Here is a 19,348-nt window from a genome sequence, read left to right as displayed (position 1 = left end):
GCTATTTAAAAAAAAAATAAAAGCCCATGAAAAGCCTAAAGCCCTGGCAGATTTGTAAAAGGACTGTATTGGAAATCTGTGTTTTAGATTGATTGGAAGCGCCTGCTGCTCAGGGATTGGAGGAGGAAATGGCCTAAGTGTTTATTTGGCTCCTTGTGCGATTTGTCTCCAGTTGCTCTTTGCCAAGTTGATCTTTCACTCGCTTCTTTTTCTGTCACCGTTAATCCTCTACCTTCATGTCTGCCTCCTTTGACTCACCGTGGGCTCCCTCCCCACTTTCCGACTCCCTCTAACCTTCTTCTCTCCTCTGACCTCCCTTCAGAGTGGCTCTGCCTGATGCTCTATCATGACTGATGGCGAAGGGAGAGCGCGCTTTCAGTACGCAGAGTGCCAGGAGCTGGAGGAGGTGCGGGAGGAGGTAAGGCTTGCTGTACCGACATCCTACAGGAATGACGGCCAAGGTCATGAAGATGACCCAGGAAGAAGACGCCCGGATGATGAGGAGGAAGAGGAGGAGGTGGAGAGGACGAGAAGGAGCAGCAGGAGGAGGAGGAGGAGGAGCAGCAGCAGTAGCATTCAAGGAGATGGAGAAAATGAGTGGAGTCCTGAAGTTCAGGGGGATGAAGAACAGGAACCGGAGCTGGAAGTGGAAGATGGACCAACACTGGGAGTTCGCATCACGGCTCCCATCCGTGATCCAGACTGCGTCTCCGAGGAGGAGGAACAGCAGCCGTATCCGGCCCTGGCCCCCGTGGCCTTCTTCTGCTTAAAGCAAACAACGAGGCCTCGCAACTGGTGTCTCCGCATGGTCTGCAATCCATATCCTTTAACATGCTGGAAATCTGACCCTGGTAATCGGTAAGACAAAATATGTCCTCTGCAATGTGTGTGTGTGTGTGGTGGCACGCCTGCATACACGTTTGAGTTGTCAGTAGAAACTTGCTGCTTCTATATAAATACACAAGCACCAGTGAGAGACTCACACTGGTGACACGTGCAGACATGAAGGGCGTGTCTTGGTATTGGGCAAGAAGTAGATGTTACCTGTTGTGAGTCTTTGTCCTTTGCTGATGTGAGATTTGGCTGTTTTACATGCTAAATCTTTTGTGCAACAATTTGCATTTCCCTCTGTGTCTATAAGGTTGGTATTATAACCTCCAAATCTGGTGGGTTGGTTATTTTTAGGTAAATTAGCTTTTCTGTTATAGGACCTGTTAACACGCCTAATTGAGACAGCCCCAAGTACACCCAGCACTCGGTCTGTTTGCCTCTATAGACTGAAAGTGCTGTAACACTTACCTGGGCTGCTTTAGGCTCAGATTCAAGCACAAATTAGTTCCTGGCTATATATATATATTCTTTTGAAGCTCATCAGTCAGTTCGAGCTGTATTCCCTCTACTAACAGTTCTGGCAGCCATTTTATTCTAATAATCAGATATTTTAATTTAATTTCAAAGTGCCAAGTAGTCCAAGTGAAATTACTTCCTAGGAGAAGTGCTCATGTCTGCTTTACTTTCTATTATTACCCCCTCAGCCGAACATCCTGCCGGGATCATTTTCATCTGTGGGATGTTTTAACACACAGGAGCATAAGAACATAATGTGCATCCAGATATAGGCGCTATGAAAAGAAGCTGAAGATGAACCGCTGTAATATGTTTTTTTTTTCATTCGTGATGTGGTTAAGTGGGTGGTGTAAAAACAAAATTAGGACCTGACTCACATTTATTTTCCTAAGTGCTTCCTGAGTACCTGGAATTTAATATAGAAGGTACCAAGAGTATAAAAATACAAGCACGATTATAAAAGTAAACTACATTTATTCTGTCTCTGAGATTCTATCTCTTTGTCTTCAAGTGATTAAAAAACCCAACTCTGAATAGGTGCATTCTGACAAGCTTCTGCTGTGTTCTTGTAGACCTATGATAGTGGAAGCTTGAAGGTGTAGTGAATCTAAGAAGGATGATCTGACGTGGTGTTTGAAGTCGGAGAAGAAAAACATGGTGTAGAAAGGTAGATAAACAGCTAGATAAAGGGGCAACCTTATGCCCACAAATTTCCTCTCTGAGACTTCTGTGTGTTTTGAAGCGGAAGAAATCGAAAAACAAACTTTAAAACGGCGACATATGCACACACACACACACACAGTTTTGTTTCAAAGATTCATTAATTTGCCTTCATCATTAAAGATCATTAAAGATTATCAGCTCTAGAGATTGGAGTGGATGATTCATGCGGTATTCAGACTGACACTGTGACGTGAGTCAAACCCACGTTGATGATCTGTCTGAATAGGTCAGTGTGCGTCAGCCAACGATCCCTCACGACCCTCCTCTCGAGAAGAGCTGAGCATTGTTGTGGTGGACCGCTGTTTCTATTAGAAATGTACCAAAAGGAAGTTGCAAGTTGCAAGTCGTGTCTTCTGTCATGTGGACTTGTGCCTAATGATGGTTTGCTAAAAGATTTGACGCACATGTTTTGTGTTCGGTTGCTTTGGTGATTTTGTCTTTCCGCTGCTACAAACAACTCTACAAAAGAAAGGTCAAAACCATTGCAGGACCTTTAGCCCTCAATGTGAGCAAAGCCTCAGAAGAGCAACTTTTTTCAATTGATTTAAAAAAAATCAACTCAAACCTTTATTGACATTTCTAATCTTACATATGCACAAATACAAATTTATTGGTCTGACAATACTACAAGGGTTGTCACCGTAGTAGAATTTCAAACTGATACTGGTACTGGGAAAATACTCAATAATCGATGCAATTTTTGGTACCACAGAGACAGAAAAAAGGACAAAATTTAAAAAAAAAAAAAAACCAACGAAAGATAAGAGCAATAATGGTTCGTGTAAATAGACTCAGCTACACCTCTGTTTATTTCCTTTGCTTTTGGTGACTTGGCACCATATATTTCATGGTGATCAAATAGTGTTGGTAAGGTTGGCTGTATTGTTTCTGCCTACAGGCAGAAACAATACAGCCAACCTTACCAGTAGACTCTTCTCAGGTTCAACAAGGGGCTTTAAGAGACACTTTTTAGGGGTAAATAATTTGTTATCCTGTTAAATTAATCCTTCCTAATAACATCACTGACAGGTAGGACCGATGATGGCAACAGTAACGTTATCATTTTTTACTACCTATACCTGGTACCTTAACAATAACCTAACTGTCGGCTAATGTGCGGAACTGCTAACAGTTAAGCAGCTAACACCATCATAAACGTTAATATCTGTGTTCAGCAACTCAGTGCTGCTGAAACAGGAGCTTTACTGACCTCGCGGAATTCTTCATAAAGACTTCGGTGTCAGTCTTTAACACGCTTTGTTTTATTATGCCACTGCTAATGTGTTCAGCTGCTAGTGACGGGAGGGGCTGGGTGTCTGCCTGTCTGCTGTGTGTGAAGTTTGTCAGTGAAAAGAGGGAAATATGGTATCAATACTGCTGCAAATGAGTATCTAATCTGATTGCAATCAGGCATGTATTTATTTATTTATTATGACAGCCCTACTTGGTACATACAGTAACTCCAGTACTGAAAAAGGTGACGTTTTTTTAGAATTTTGGTATTGAAAAGCACTCTGTCTGTTTTGATGTCATCACTGTCTGTTACCGATGTAAGCCTTTCTGCAGCATTTCTACCATATATTTTTTAAAACTGAACCCTTGCTTACAACCTAGATGATATTATCAGAAACTCTTTCTCCTTCATGATCTGACCTTTAAGTGAAAAATTGGTTGCCCATGACTCCACACTCTGGTCCCTTGTTGATCTCGTGTCAGCTGGAGTGATAAGAAGACTGTTTAATTGTCCTTGAGAAGAAAACCTAGTATTCCCTCATGGGGTAAAGTGCCAGTGAGCCATCACCTAATTGATCACATGTCTCTAAGCACCAAAAAGCATCTCTACCAGCTTCCTCATTTCATTTTTGTGGATAGTACAGAACTCACAGGGAATTTCTCATGGGGATTAAAATCCCATTTTTTTTATGAGTTGTGCTCGCTGCAGGCGCTCAAGAATCGAGGCGTGAAAAAGTAAGGCAAGTTATGTTCTCTTACAGAACATGCTAATGGCTAATAGAGATATTAAAATGGGACTGTCCCGCAGCGGGAGAAAGCTGCATCTAAAATTTGTTGTTAAATAATTTAAAGGGCTATAACGTGCCAAGCATGTGTTGGCTTCTTCTTTTTAAAAAATGGACCAAAAAGCAAAAAGTGATAGGAAGTCCGGTCGGGTCTTTTTCATCGAATGTTTTGGATTTGGACATAGAAGTCGTAGATGTTATTTGTAATTGTTCACTAAGACGAATACAGCGCCAACTGGAGCAAGCAGATGAGGAACAAAGAAGGTCCGAAAGGATTAAAGCATGTCCAGTTAAGCAAGCCGACACATAGGACTTATGGTTTGGTAACCTGCTGTCCGACAGATGCTAGTGTTGCGTTACATTACCTCTGTTTTGTTCACCGCACTGTAGCAGGGCTAATACTGCAGTAGCTGCTGAAGCAGACCACTACTATGAAGCAGATGCTCCTATGGTTAGCACATGTGCGCTTCACTGCTTGTGCGCTGATCACATGTCTGATTTCTATCTGAGTGCAGACTTATTTATTCATTTTTTAAGATATGTTGTTTGAAGTTGACAGGCTGGGCTATTTGTACCAAGACAGCAAGGCTAATGAATGAGGCGCGTACTGTCACATGCTCGGCCTTGCATTATGACTGCTCGTTTAAAACTGGATACGGGTTATGTCATAAGAGCTGATCTCACCGGACATCTCTCTGTGTTGTATTCCTGCGTGTCTGTGAGTGTGTGGGCGTGCGCGCAGAACCCACTGTTAGCAGCGCAGAGTTGGTGGTCCACAGTAGGTTATGTAAATATTTTTCGGAGCATAAATTCTCTGCCACTCAGCAACAAAATGAATGAACACATTGGGAGAAACGAGAGACTGTAGAGGAGGGGAAAAAAGAAATAAAGAAACAACTACATCCATAAATTTCAAACCACGCACCTCTGAATAAAAGTGTTTTATATCACATCCCGATTCCAACATGTGTAGTCCAACAGTAAAATATTGAATCTGTACTGAGACGGTCATTGATCACCTGTGACAGTAAAAACAGGTCAACAGTTGCTCACAGTTACCAGAATAGCATTTCAGCACAACAGCATTTGTCATTCAACTCAAGTCTGTTCCTCACTGGTGATCAACTAGTCTGCTCATGTCCAGGAAAATGCACACTTAATAGAGCAATTGATTAGGTCTTGATTAGCCTAGCATGCAAATAGACTTTAAAGACAAAATTGGCATTTTTTATTAATTTCTTTTTAAACTGATGAAAGTCACCCTAAAATATATTGGTTTAGGTGATCTCTGAGTACAGCGTGCATCCACTAGATCTCTGTAAATCCCCCTAACAATCTTCTGCTATTCCCAAACTTTTGCACCCAGACATCACGCAGATGTTGAGCGGTAGCTGGTTAAAGAGCACTGGATGCCCTACCTGCTCAAGTTGGACATTTGCGTTCTCATGTGCAGCTTCATTGTGTGACATTGAGAAAGTACATGGCTACATTGCACATGTGAGAAATCCTAAGGAGTGACAGTAGTACTGTGGCCCTGAGAGGTCAAAAACACTGCAACTAAAGGCAACATCAGCAAATAGAAAAACGCTGTGCACAAAACACAACAGAAGTTGAGTAAAATAAAATGGAAGTGTTTTGGGGAGACAATAACGTGACAGAGCAGCTGTGGGAGTGACAGAAACCACAACATGTGACATTGCATTGAGACCCGCTTAAAAGAAGCTATCTGTGTTGTGAGGAAGAAAAAGATGCAGATAATGTGTGCTTTAATTGCACAATTCATGTAATACTGCAGGTACATGTTTGCTATTAGCCATTTGTTGTTAGCCTGTCACTGGCGCAGATTTTCCTTCATGTTAATGTCTCTCCTAAGACACTTCTGTTGTGTTGCATTCAACCTCCGCTATGTTTTGTGTGATTTTGCAGCTTTTTTTTCTATTTGCTGGTGTTTTATTTAGTTGCAGTGCATTTGACCTTTTAGAGCCACTGTACAATAGCCCTAAAATATGGACAAAAAGAATGTAGCTAGCTAATGCTGTTTATGCTAATAAACAGCATTAGCTAGCATCAGCGTTCTTTCTTTTGTTTAAAACAACTGCTTTTTAGATGTTCCTGTTGAGTAGAGACCTAAAATAAATCTGACAGTTACATCTGAAACAATCTGAAAACAAATGCAGGATCACAAGAATGAACATTATGGAGTCGCTGATTAGACGGTGTGAAAGAATAACAACCTGAGTCAAGCTGATTAAATCTGGTTCAGGAGCCCAGGCAAGGTTAATCCATTACAGATGAGTTGATTCATCGTGCTATCTGTCTCCATTAGTCATCTATACTCTAAAACATATTAAAGGGGGCCTTTTCACTTCCATTGTGATAGATGTTTCTGCACAGAGATACAAGCACACAGATCACCTGACTTTTTTGAAGTATCAGATGGATTTGATGACTTTAGATGGGGATTTTTTTTTCAATGTATTTAGTGGTAAAAATATCTGTGGATTAGCGGTTCAAAATAAATCAAGTGGAAGAGGTTTCTCTCTTTGTTTGAAGTTTTGATGGATTGGACTTGCTGTATAAAACTAGAGACAGGCTTAAAGCTGCATGAGATCAAATCGGCTGCATGAAGAAAGTCAGTCAAATGTAGCTTAGATGAATCGAGGAGGCCTGTTAATGTGCAGCTTGTATCAGCGATAAAAAGGACTATCTTCAGGGCAAGAAAGTTGGCTTGGTTACTACCCTTTACTCCTGCAGTTCCATTCCTTTTTTTCTTTTTCACCCCTCCTGTTGTGTATGTATGCCTATTTATGTCTTTAAATGACTTCATCTCTGCAGTGTGTGGGATAAAGAGACTTAGCCTTCAAATTAGCAGGTAGTCCTTCTCCGACTGCCCTTCTGACTGGCATCCTGAGGTTTAGGTGTGTATGTGAGACACGCTTCTCTGCATTCCTCCCTCTCTGCCGGTCTCAGAGCTCGACTCACTGTATTTGTATTGAGCAGTTCATCAGTGTGTGTGTGATTGTGTGTTCGGTGACTCATTATATTTGGCCTGTTCTCATCATAACAGCAGATTGGGGGTCGTGAGGTGCCCATTTCTGCAGAGACAGAGGGATCCTGTCTCTTTGACGTATCAAGTCCTGGCACACCTTGCGCAGTGCTCAAACTGTGCGTGGTTGAGCATCACTTGTGTACTGTGTAGTGGACAAGGCCCACGCTTTCAAACGTGTTTGGTGTCTGCCAGACGTTATAACAAAACTTTGTTACAAATGTGGTGTAACAAAAGCTTTTAATTTGTCACTCTTCTGCTATTATGTACGTATTTAATCATTAGTTATTATTAATCTCAGGCTGTGTTTACAGCATGTCTATTGTCCTGTCTCCATCTCCTCACCCCCAACCAGTCACAGCAGATAGCTACCCCTCGCTGAGCGTGCTTCTACTGGAGGTTTCTTCCTTTTAAAAGGGAGTTTTTTCTTCCCACTTTAGCCAAAGCGTTTGCTCAAAGGGTGTTATCATGTTGTTGGAGTTTTCACAGTTTTCTTTGTAGTATTGTAAAGTCTTTACTTTACAATATAGAGCACCTCGAGGCAACTGTTGCTGTGATTTGGTACAATATAAAAACATTTATTGAACTGACTGTAATGTGTACAGCTCTGCTATACCGCACGCACCTACATCACCTACATATTTCTGCTCTAAATGTAAAATTTTTAGGAACTTCTTTTTAAATGTAACATAGTGTCGCACATATTTAAAAAACAAAACAAAACAACAACAACAAAAAAAGCCGATGTGTTGTCAAAAAAAGAGAAAACAAAGTAGAGATTAAGCTTCATATACATCTTGTTCTGGGTGGAGTTTCTCCTCGTGGTGCTCCATGTCGTGGTGCTTGTTTAGCTGTGGCTGGATGCTAATATAAAGTAATTACATATAATATATGTTATAATAGCATATATAATAGCATAATATAATATGTTAACAATAGCAATATCATGAAATTTAGCAGTATTTCGTTTGATATTGATATAAAAAACAAAAAACAAAACAAAGAAACATGTAAGTCCTTTATTAAAAAGTCACTTTAAATTTGAAATCACTGACATGGTGGTGGCAGACTGTTTATTTAAAATGTTTTTTGTTGCCATGACACAGAATGAAATATTAGGGTGGTTGCTAAATAGTTTGCTAACGTTACTTCGAGGTATAGTGTTATTTACATTATATTAGCTTAAGCATTTACATAGCATTTAGCATTACCCAGTGCAAACATTTTAGCCTGTAGGATCTGGTTGATTTCACAACAGCAATGCCTGGTGACTCAAATATTATACTACGCCACACTTACTGCGTTTCTTACATATACATGATATTAACTAGCGACAGACCTAACTCTGAATAAAAGCTAAGTAGACGTAAACATTAATTAAGCTAGCAGTCACTGTTTGGTTTGGGAAGTCTGCAGCTGTGAGAATGCAGGGGTGCTTCTCACAAGCAGTCTGTTCTTCCTGCTGCCAAAAATAATAGATCAGCCCTGGAAGGCTGAAATTAATACCAGAGATTGAAGACCAGTGAAAATTGTTTGGATGAGAGCATATTGACTAAACAATCAACCACTTGACCCTGAGACCTCAACAACAGAAAGAAAAAAGGTTTGGAAAGGGGAAGTGAAAAATATGATTAAGGGTTGTACAGTAGCGTACACGTATTAGTATTTAAAGGATATGTATTTGGTCATATCCATAGATAGGAGAACTTTTGAAAATCAATATTTAATTAAAATAAATTTAGGCAAAATATAAATTGAACATTTTAGGAAATTTTTAAAAAGCAGCTTTGGTACTAGAACTCAAGCTTCATATCACTACTCAGTAGAGTAAAATGATGTTTAGGCCCACTTGGAGGATAATTTTTGTTTACCAAAGCATTATGTAGCCAAACATGTTAAGTAAACAAATGTGCATTTCCAAGTTAAAGTGTTTGAAGCCCTTCCAGATATTTATTGCAGAGCAAAAACTGCTGCCTTCGCCAAGTTGTGGAGCAGGGTGTTTACTTATGGTTGGGTTTCCTTATATCCTTTGGGTGTTTTGAGACTTATGAACTATGCAAGAGCTTACTAACTATAATTATTAAAATTGTTTTATGACTTTTTTTTACTTGCAAATCCTAAAAATGAGCAATTTTTTGTGAATATACGAGGCTAATTTTGTCATTAACAGTTCGGGGCCACACTGTGTGTTTCAAAGCTATTTTTAGCTGCGGGAACCTGCCCCAACTGCTAATTTATCTCACTTAGGATTTGTAAAGTCTTGTTATTATTCCAAATACCGGTGCTGTGTTAACATCAACACAATTTACAACCAGTAACAAATCATCGCCACCAGCAGCGAGTCCACAGTAATTTGCATTGGAATCAATAAAGGGCCTTTCACTGGTGTGCTTGTTACCAATGAGAATAAGCCTCTTTACAGTGACCGCATGTTTGCTGCCATCTTTGCTCGTAATGCTTCGCAAGACTTGTTCAAATGGCCACTGTTTGCACAAGCAGTGCTTTGGCTCAGATCTCATGTATGTAATTGGAGCGGGTGTGGCTCAGGTGGTAGAGCGGGTTGCTCACATATGGTAGGGTTGCCCGGCCCTCCCCATACACTGGTTTGGTCCACTGCTCCTCCGCGTGTGTTTGTCTCATCTCAAACAGAAAGTACTTGTTTCTTATTTTTGGATCGTTAATTTTTGAAGCATCGTGCGTAAATGTGTGTAAATCTTTATGCGTCAGTTTGAGCACGCCTGTGAGAGGGCAAACGCGTGTGCTGTTTGCTGTGTGTGTGTTGTGGGATAACTTCCACTGCAGTAGGATCTTTTGTTAATCCCCAGGCTCACTGTTTACAGGCTGCTTCACAAAATGATCTGGAACTAATAGCACTGATTTTCATGTGTGCACTGGCTGAGTGTGTGTGCCCCCGTGCACGAGAGCTTACTTGAGTGCGCTGTAAGAATGTGCCATTTGGCATTCGCAGAACACCATGTGTTTAGGCAGTGACCCACACCTGCCCCAGGCACAAATGGTCTGTGGAATCAGAGGATCTGTGCTCTGCTGCACTGCACCGCTGTTGTTGTTGTACCGTTACATTACGTCACACTCATTTACCGAGCACTTTTCCAAAATGACTTTGAGTGAAAATAGTACCAAAAAAGACCCTTCTGCTAGCAAACCACATGGTTTCCTGGAGAGTCTGGGTCAATCTAAATGAGTTTGTTAGCTGTTGGTGTTCACTGTTAGAAGGTTCATGTAAAGCAGACTACTAATGGAATACTCCAGAATACGCTGAGATGACCCCTGATCAGTTGGAGGATGAACATTTGACTTTCTTTTTCTTATGATACCTATCTCCCAGTCTTCAGGCACTCCTCATTTCTTTAAATTTGTTCTCACTGCTTTCGCTGAATCTATGGAAAAAGCCAGTGATGACAGAATTCGACATGCATAAGATAGTATTTTTGCAACGAGGTGATTCCCAAAGAGATATTTGCCAAAAAAGTTGTCATATCTTGGCATGGTGTGAGGTGTCTCCTCAAAAAATGTAAGGAAACTGGATATGTAGAGGACAACAAAAACACCTGTTATGCTTTTAAAAAAAGTCCTTAAGAAATAAAGAAAAAAAAGCAAAGACCTGAGAGACGCATCTAGCCCTTCACTTGATCCATCTACTCTTCACTGAAGCTTCATCAGAAATGGTCTCAGTGGAAGGGCCACTGTCAAGAAGCCATTTACAAGGAAGGGAAATAGGGAGAAAAGGCTGACGTATGCCAAATTACATAAGAACTGGACAGAAAATCAGTGTCAACAGGTCTGATGGAGCGATATATCCAGATAGTTCTTATGAAACGCGATGGAGGCTCATGTCATATCGGGTTTTGAGGCTGCATTTCAGCCACTGGTGATAAGGATTGCTTTAAGTTTGGTGGCGATATGAGCACAGAAAAGTACAGTCAGATTTTGATCCACCATGCGATACCATCTGGAAAGCGTCTGATTGGCAACAGCATCATTTATCAGCATGGCAATGATCCCAAACACACTGCCAGTGCAGTAAAAGCGTAGCTGGGTAGAAAGACAAACAGAGAAAAATAAATGTTGTCAAATATTGACTTTAAAGCTCATTAGAACAAACTCTGCGTTTCCCTTACGTACTGTATTTCCGTTTCTGTTTGCACATGTTCCAATACGGTATTCTGACTCTTCACCTATTTCAGAATTACAATACTTTATAAATCAAAGGGCAATTGTTTGTTACAGACACTCACAGATAGTATAGCTCTGAGAGATAGAAAATATAAACACTATTTAAAAAAATGATGCATTATTAAGTAAAAATAAGACAAAAATGTTACAGAGAGAAAACACAACAGTGTGCAGCAGAGACAAGTGAAAACAGGTGAACAGGTGACATAAAATTCTGAGGCATCCAGTGATGCATTGTGGTTGAATGAGTCTTTTGCTGAAGGTGCTCCTGTTGCTGTCCAGCACGAGATAGAGAGGGTGTGAGGGATTTTTCAGTATTGACTGCAACTTGGACTCATTTCTGAAACCTCTGTCGGAGAGTTAAGCTCCACCCCCACAGTGTTACTGGTCTTGCAGATCAGTTTATTGAGTGTGTTGTTATCTGTACACCACAGTCCTCAGTATAAAACATTGAAGGGAGATATAAACTGATTACATAGAAGTGAACACATTCTTTTACTATAGTGACATATTGAGGAGACGGTACAGTGGCCTACAGTGTTCTTTCTGCTCGGTATGGTGTTTCACTCCTGTCAGTCAAATCCCCTGTAGTGGCAATGCCACACTGATTGGGCCTCTGGTACCCTGGGTGGGTTTTTTCAGCAGCTGTTGCCATGGCTGCGCATCATGTTGATGAATGTACGCAGATCAGCTCTGTATCCAGAACATTTCCCGCTACCCTCACCAGGGATATCCATACTGAAAGTGTGAAGCGGTTTCTTTTAATCGAAGCGTTATGGAAAGAAGTTAAAACAAGGCTGGAAACACGAGACAGGGACAAATAGGGCAAACTCTTTAGGAGATGAGAAAGAGGGACTGGGATGATTGGGAGATGCCAAGCGAGCAGAACGTTAAGAAATCGGAGAGGAAAAAGAAGCAAGTGATATAAAACAGACGAGGGAGGTCAAAGACAGAGGACAGGAAGTTAACAAGTGAGGCGAGAACGAGGGCGAGGAGAGAAGGATAAACAGTGCAAAGAGGAGAATCAGAACAGCGGGAGGGATGACGAAAAGCGGCGTCGAGCAATATGAACAGGAGGGTAGAAAGTAGAGAAAACTGGTCTTTTGAAGCATGGCTTGTGCACGTACAGAGCGCTCGGCCAATCACAAGTGCGAGCGATGAACATGTGCCCCTGTGTCCTGTTTTTTTCTCCCCTGCTTGTTGATGGTTGCTGCAGTGAAGATGCAGCGGCGCTCTCAACCTCAACATACAACTCCATTCTCACCCTCCTCCCCTCCCCCCGTCTCCCTTCTAAAAAACAAAAAAAAAAAAGCTGCAGGTGAAAAATAAAGCATGCTCCTTCTTTGTTCCTCTTCCCTTCTCCTCTCATTGTTTTGTTTCGTCTTGCTGCTAAAATGCGCGCGAGTCCTGGCTGCAAATGCATCAAAGCACTTTTTTTTTTGTCACTCTGTTGGAGGCAGAGATCAGTTATGGGCGTTATTTTCAGTGTGCTGCAGTGTGAAATATGCATTTTAATGCACACATAAGCTGTTTTAATACAGAGGGATTTAAAAAAAATATTAATTTTGTGTGTGTGTGTGTGTGTGTGTGTGTGTGTGCTTTAAACATAATTGTTGGGATGTTTCATTTTCTGTCATGATTTCTCTCACACTGTCAGCATTTGACATGAGCTCACTCCTAGTAGTGTATTGATTTTAAGGTTGAGTGTGTGTGTGCGTGTGTGCGTGTGTGCGTGTGTGTTTTGTGTGCGTGTGTGTGTGTGTTAGAATAGAGGGGAATAGAGTTCAGTGAAAGAGGATTGATCCAGACTATAAAACAGGAGGTGAAAAGACAGAGAGTCGGGAAGTGTAATTGAAAATCTGAGAGATTCAGAGGGGCCACTGGCTCTAACACACACACACACACACACACACACACACACACACACACACACACACACACACAACCTTAAGGGGTCATGGAGAACTGGTTAGGGGATGTTAGTACAGGGTTCTTGGATTGCATTAGGGCTGAGATTATCATAGTCAACTTTCTTCATTTCGTCCTCAACTTGGTGCTTAGTATTCAGTTATGTTTTTAGGTCATATTGCTTTGTTGCGCTTGCTATTTAGTAGCTGCACTGCTGCTCCTAATGAGCTTTTTTTATTTTTTTTTATTTTAGTGGGATGCGTGTGTTCATGCTGCTTTGAGCCATCTCCCCACAGTCAGTCTCCACATGAATAGCACAGCAGAGCTCGTCTTGCTGCTGAACACATTACTGCCTGAAAGATGGTTAGAATGACAGAAACACACACACAGGGAAAGAAAAGAGGGACGCAGCACATGACTTGACACTAATCACCTACTTTGCAGCTTTTAAATTTCAGACAGCACTGTTCAGCAAAAATCTTGCACCAACCCAGACACACGCTTTTGTTTGTGTGCGTGCGTGTTGCAGGATATTGATGATTAGGTAAAGGGCGAGCTTGCGAAAAAAATGCAGGAGTGTGCATCCGGCGGCGCACACGTGCACATGTGTGCCTATGCGTATGAAAGAGTAATGTGGAGATGGATGAATAAATAAAAGATCTGGGAAACCCATCAGCAGCTAGCACTGGGTTGTCATGGCAATGCGGACAGCACAGCACATAGTGCGCGCATGTGTGTGTGCGTTTGTGTGACTGAGTGTTAGAGAGATCATATCACTGCAATGTTTTAGCAAGTATGTGTAACTTTGTTTCAGTCCAGACCTCCTTGAAATCTAACAAAGAGAAGCTTACTTTTCCTTTTTTGTCCTTTCAATCTGCTGCACTCGATTCCGAGTCTGAAATCACTTTAAAGCAAAATACAAAAATATAAAGCAACAGTTTTGTATTCAAGCACAGTGACTTGAGTGGGGTGGTTTTGCTTGACACGCAAACTTTAATATTTGCCTCGTCTTGTTATGCAACCGCTGATGATGTAGCCTGTCCTTCCTGTATTATGCTGTTTGACATTCCTTATAAAGAGTAATGACTGTTTTTATGCCAAATTTACAGCTACATGCTCCTCACCCATCATTGTGAGTGCTTTGTGATAGAGTCATGCTTTTACAGCGGTGGTGTGTTAAATAGCCCAATACTCAGTGCATCTCTTTAGAGACCTGAAAACTGCAGCCTCTTCCTTCTGCTCCTCTTCCCCTCTCCGCTCTGCAGTATGTGTTGCCGCTTTTGTCTACAAAATAGGCCTGTGTGCATGTCTGTGTGTGTGTAGGTGTGTGCGTATAAATGGAGACAGTGTACGCATAGACGTGTAGATAAGTGTAGCGTGTGGCGCAACCTAGTTTTACGACATGGCGGTGATTGAAGGTTGATGGGGAAGAAAAGTGCCGGGTGAATTCAAAGTGCATGTGCGGAGTTTAATGAAAGCAACTTCAAACGGCACAGATGTGTGTGTGTGTAAGAGAGTGAGAGTGGGAGGAAGAGGAAGAAGTCTAGGACAGTGGGATTCTCTCAGCAAAGAGGCTCTCACTAGAAACTCTACCTGGTTACTAGGCAACAGCATAGCACTGCTGCACATTGGAGCGCTGGGAAGGGGAGGTGTCTATCTACAACATGTGTGTTTGCGTGTGTGAGTGCTGAGTCAATAGCTGTATTATTTATGAGTATTTTATAGGAAGCGCACGCGTGGCGTGAGATGGACGGAGGGGGTGAATCAAGGGTAAATTAAGGTTGTGTGCGCACGAGGCTCACATGTGCCATAATTGCAATAGTTTGCCGTCATCCTCTGTGGTTAACGGTAAACTAGTACAGGGTAAAAAGTGTCTGACTGTGTTGTTGTGAGGCGGCGGGGAACTGGCTGCCTCCCTTTGAAGTATTGGAGATAAGGTGGAGTGATTCAACACACAGATGGCTGCGTAAAATGAAAGGAAGGGAAAGGAAGGGGGGGGGCTTGCTAAGCTGACCCAACATTCATTCTCAGCCACGAATTGCTGCTCATATCTGATTTTCTTTTTGGGTGACTTAGCATCCATTCGAGGGTGTAACCTGCACCAAACTGAACTGGCAGTGAACTCGCAAAGAGAGGTCCAGAGCGGGAGAAGCCGTCACATCTGTTTCATCTGGGTTGGGGGGGAGAGGAGTTTAGCAGTTGTTCATGCTGCACAGTCGAAATAAGGCATCTGACCAAAAACGAGCCATATCAGCAATCTTTTGGTTTGTTTTGGCTGAACTTTTTCAATCTCTGTTGAAAGAATTTGCCTCAGTGAGGTAATTGCAGCTCACTGGAGCTCTGCATTGGACTGAATGGTAACTACTTAAACTAAATGCTTTGCAATCTAGTTAATGTGAATCTCTGCTGTCAGTCTTACTGTGAAGCGCTGGACGGAAAGAGGTGTATGACTGAAATGAAACCCGGTGAACTCCCCTCACTGTAAATGAACAATTGCTCTCCGGAGCAAAGTTGGCATTGTTTGGGTTGAAATCAAAGAGGGTGCACACAAGTAGATGCAGGGTCAACGTGGATGGATTCTTCTTCTTCTGACAGTTCTAGTGATCATTAATTGTGTTGTAAAGAAGAGGCAGTCCTATCAAAAACATGTCTTATTTGCTGTTGTGTGTGTCTGTGTGCATAAGGGGGGCATTTAATGTCCATTAGACCGTAATGAAGGAACAGTGCTCTCTGTGGCTACATGTAGGCTCGCTAATAGCCCTCTATTATCACAGTTCAAACACAAACACCGAAACACACGCGCAGAGGGACGCGTGAGGACGCGCGCACCCGTGCTGTCTTTGTTCGAGTTGAAAGGGTGCTGTGAAGCAGCTGAAGCAGCTGAAGTGCAGGACGCCTGGTATGTGTTAAACAGCCTGTTTTTAGCTGAAGTGTCTCTATCGTGGTGCTGTTACATACTTGTCTGGAGAGGACTCAGCCACACGTCTCAGAACAAAACACGGAACACTGTTACACTGAATATAAATCCAGCAATTAGCTGGAGCCTCATAATGCTGCTTCAGTGCAAACATGAAAACATGAGGACACTTTGATACAAAAGGATTGGAATCTTTCTGAGCTTTTGTGCTTGGTGATTTTCTTTGTGATACGAAGATATAATATCCGTTGTATACCACTGTGTGGTTTATGTAACACTTAAAGATATGCCCTGAACTATGTAAAAGCTAAAGGTTGTAAGAGAAATTTAGTGAGAGATTAGATTCGGTATTCCCGTAAAATATTTGAACACCTGTCATTTTTTTGTAATTTGCTTTCTTGTATTTTTTTTTAAAGTGTTCTTTAGTTATAATACTCTAGGATTTCTGAAGATCTTTCAAAGTGTTTTCTTTGGACATTGGCTGTAATTCCCAGTGTTAATACTAGAGATGGACCGATCCGATATTACGTATCGGTATCGGTCCGATACTGACCTAAATGACTGGATCGGATATCGGAGAAAAATAAAAAATGTAATCCGATCCATTAAATATCACGAAAGCACCTCACAAAACTTGCAACACGCCGTAACTCACCTCAGAACGTTAGCATGTCGGAGCAGTATGCATCACGTGATAGAGCGGCTGTGGCATGCGGGACCTGTGGTCTGGATAGCATTTGGAGCTTCGCTAGCAACCCGGCATTTCATCTCCGACAAAGTTATCCCCGAGAGAAGTAAAGCAAGTGTGTAAGTCCATCTCTGAATGTTTGTAAAGCATTCCTGCGTTAAGCTTAACGAGCGACTGCCTCTCGCTCTCCGGCTGCTACTTCAATCGTGAAACTGCTTAAATGATCAGCTGATCGGCTTTTCTGTCGCGAGTCCGTCTTTGCTTTTGGCCCACTTTGCACCAGAAAGAGGAAACCAGCGGCTGAACAACAGCAGCACGTTTAAGCTTGATAAGCTGTTGTTAGAATTTATTTAATATTACTTTCTACACCAGGATCTTTTTCTACGTAGCTGACGCTGGTAACTGTGCAGGGGCGGATCTAGCAAAGTTTAGCCAGGGGGGCCGATAGGGCATTAACAGGGAAAAGGGGGCACAAAGACATACTTTTCTTTCTTATTCTCATTTAAAATGTCTAGCTTTTAATAAATAATTATCTGACACACAAAGTTTTAATTTGATGTAAAATGAATAGAAGTCAATTACTGTATATAGTGACTATTAAGTCTAATATATATACCCTAGTAAGCTATAGTACTTTTTCCTTTGGGAAGGTACCATCTGTGCAGTCTGCAATTTTGTTGAAGAAAGATGTTGAATCTATTTAATATTTCTTGAAAAATAATTGATTTCTGTGCATTTTTTTTCACACTGCATCAAATTAAGGTTGATTACGTCGATTAAGCATCATGAGGTGGCGCGTGAGGGGTGGTTCCCTATTTTTAATTTTTGTTGTTGCTGGGAGTTGGAACCCTATTAGTTAGGTTGCTTAATATTTACGCTAAGTACTCTTTAAAATACCAGAATAGGGAGGATGGTGTAGGTCTAAGTTTATTAGATTGATCAGTATTGCTGAACTATGAAATATTTTTTTTGTATACAGGTATAACAGAATAGCTTTAGTGTAGTTGTTGTTTTAAACTTGAGTATGAACTTGCAGACTTGCAAAATGCAGCAAGATATTTTAAAAAACAGTTTTGTTGATTAAAAAACACTATATCGGATTCATATCGGTATCGGCAGATATCCAAATTTATGATATCGGTATCGGTATCGGACATAAAAAAGTGGTATCGTGCCATCTCTAGTTAATACCTGGATTGAAAAACACACAATCAGTCATGGATTGGCCTCCCCAGAGCCCAGACAGTGTGGGATGTGAGGCAATGTGGGATCATCTCGACAGAGAATGAAACAAAAAGTGAGCCGACAGGCAAAGAAGAGCTTTGAATGTCCTTCAAGCCCGGAGAACTATTTCTGAAGACTACTTAAATAAATGACAAGAAAGCTGCCTAAGAGAGTTCCGGCTGTGTTGAAGAATAAAGGCGCTCATACCAAATATCGACTTTCTAGCTTGTTAGAATTGTACAAACTGTACACTGCACCTATTTCCCATTTCCCCACTAAAATATATAGAAATTACTTTTGCACAGTACTGTATTTCCACACACTGATATATCTGAACATAGTCTCACTGCAGATGACTGTAAATGCATTTGTTACACTTCATGACAGATACTGTTGTGCAGAAGAAAAATGTAATAAAGGAAGGAAGTCTAGAAATAAAACTTATCCAGGAATCTGCACAACACATCGCTCAAGTGAAACTTTGGAACACCTGGTTAGATTTCATTTACAAATGGTTCTAAAATACCATTTTTTCTTTTTTGGCCTCCATATCTTTAGATTATAAATACTCCAGCTAATGCAGCAGTGGGATCACCTTTGCATTCACTGCTGTCTCTCTGTCCTCTGATGTACGACGCAGACCAGAGGTCTCCGACACAAATCTTGGTTGCGTCTTTGACTGCAGAAACATGACTGGAAACCTAATGGAAATCAGGCTGTTTACACAAAGTATGACTCTTTTGTGTGACACACCTGTGATCCACACATAAAACTTTCTGCAGCAGCAATCAGCCACTTCCCTACTGCGGAGCAACAAAGTTAAGCTCGGTGTACCATTTTATCGACACGTGCACATGACTAAAACCAGGCAGACGATAACACGCTGACATTAAATTCATGCAGTGGAAAGAGAGCGGCAGAGCACATCAAAAAGTGACTCACTCATATACGATTTATTCATTCTTCCCTTTTGCTCACTCACTTAACCACTTAGAGTTAGTGGCCATTAGCATGGAGTTTGCAAGCGTGTTTTTATTACATATTGTCTCCTGAGCTGCTCTTCCTCTGGACGACATATGCGAGCTAATAGAATATGAGCGAGTTGCTTTCTGCATCCATGCTGTTTTCCCAAGTTAAAACTTTCTCACGCTGTGAGGCAGAGTGTAGAGACGCAAGACCTCCGGTGGTAAATGTCTGCAGCTTGCAGACAGCTAATTGTGGAAAAGCATCATCTGGTTCTCACCCACTGTTTAGAGCCACCTCGGACAGACTTTCAGAAACAA

General features: G+C 41.5%; 1 protein-coding gene across 1 annotated transcript in view; it reads left to right on the top strand.

Annotated features, from left to right (window-relative positions):
• Positions 1–346: 346 nt before the first annotated feature.
• cacna1ha (calcium channel, voltage-dependent, T type, alpha 1H subunit a) overlaps positions 347–19,348 on the top strand; it is a 140,285-nt gene continuing 121,283 nt past the window's right edge. The window contains exon 1 of the mRNA XM_085351499.1: positions 347–819. Coding sequence (XP_085207625.1) covers positions 347–819 — 473 coding nt within the window. The remainder of the gene's footprint in view (positions 820–19,348) is intronic.

The sequence above is a fragment of the Diplotaxodon limnothrissa genome, linkage group LG4 (genome assembly GCF_057381915.1).
Source record: "Diplotaxodon limnothrissa isolate DT_005_m linkage group LG4, D_limnothrissa_male_GT1.1, whole genome shotgun sequence".
Classification (NCBI taxonomy): domain Eukaryota; kingdom Metazoa; phylum Chordata; class Actinopteri; order Cichliformes; family Cichlidae; genus Diplotaxodon; species Diplotaxodon limnothrissa.
The sequence above is the reverse complement of the archived record's forward strand: the minus strand, read 5'-3'. Positions and strand labels throughout refer to the sequence as shown.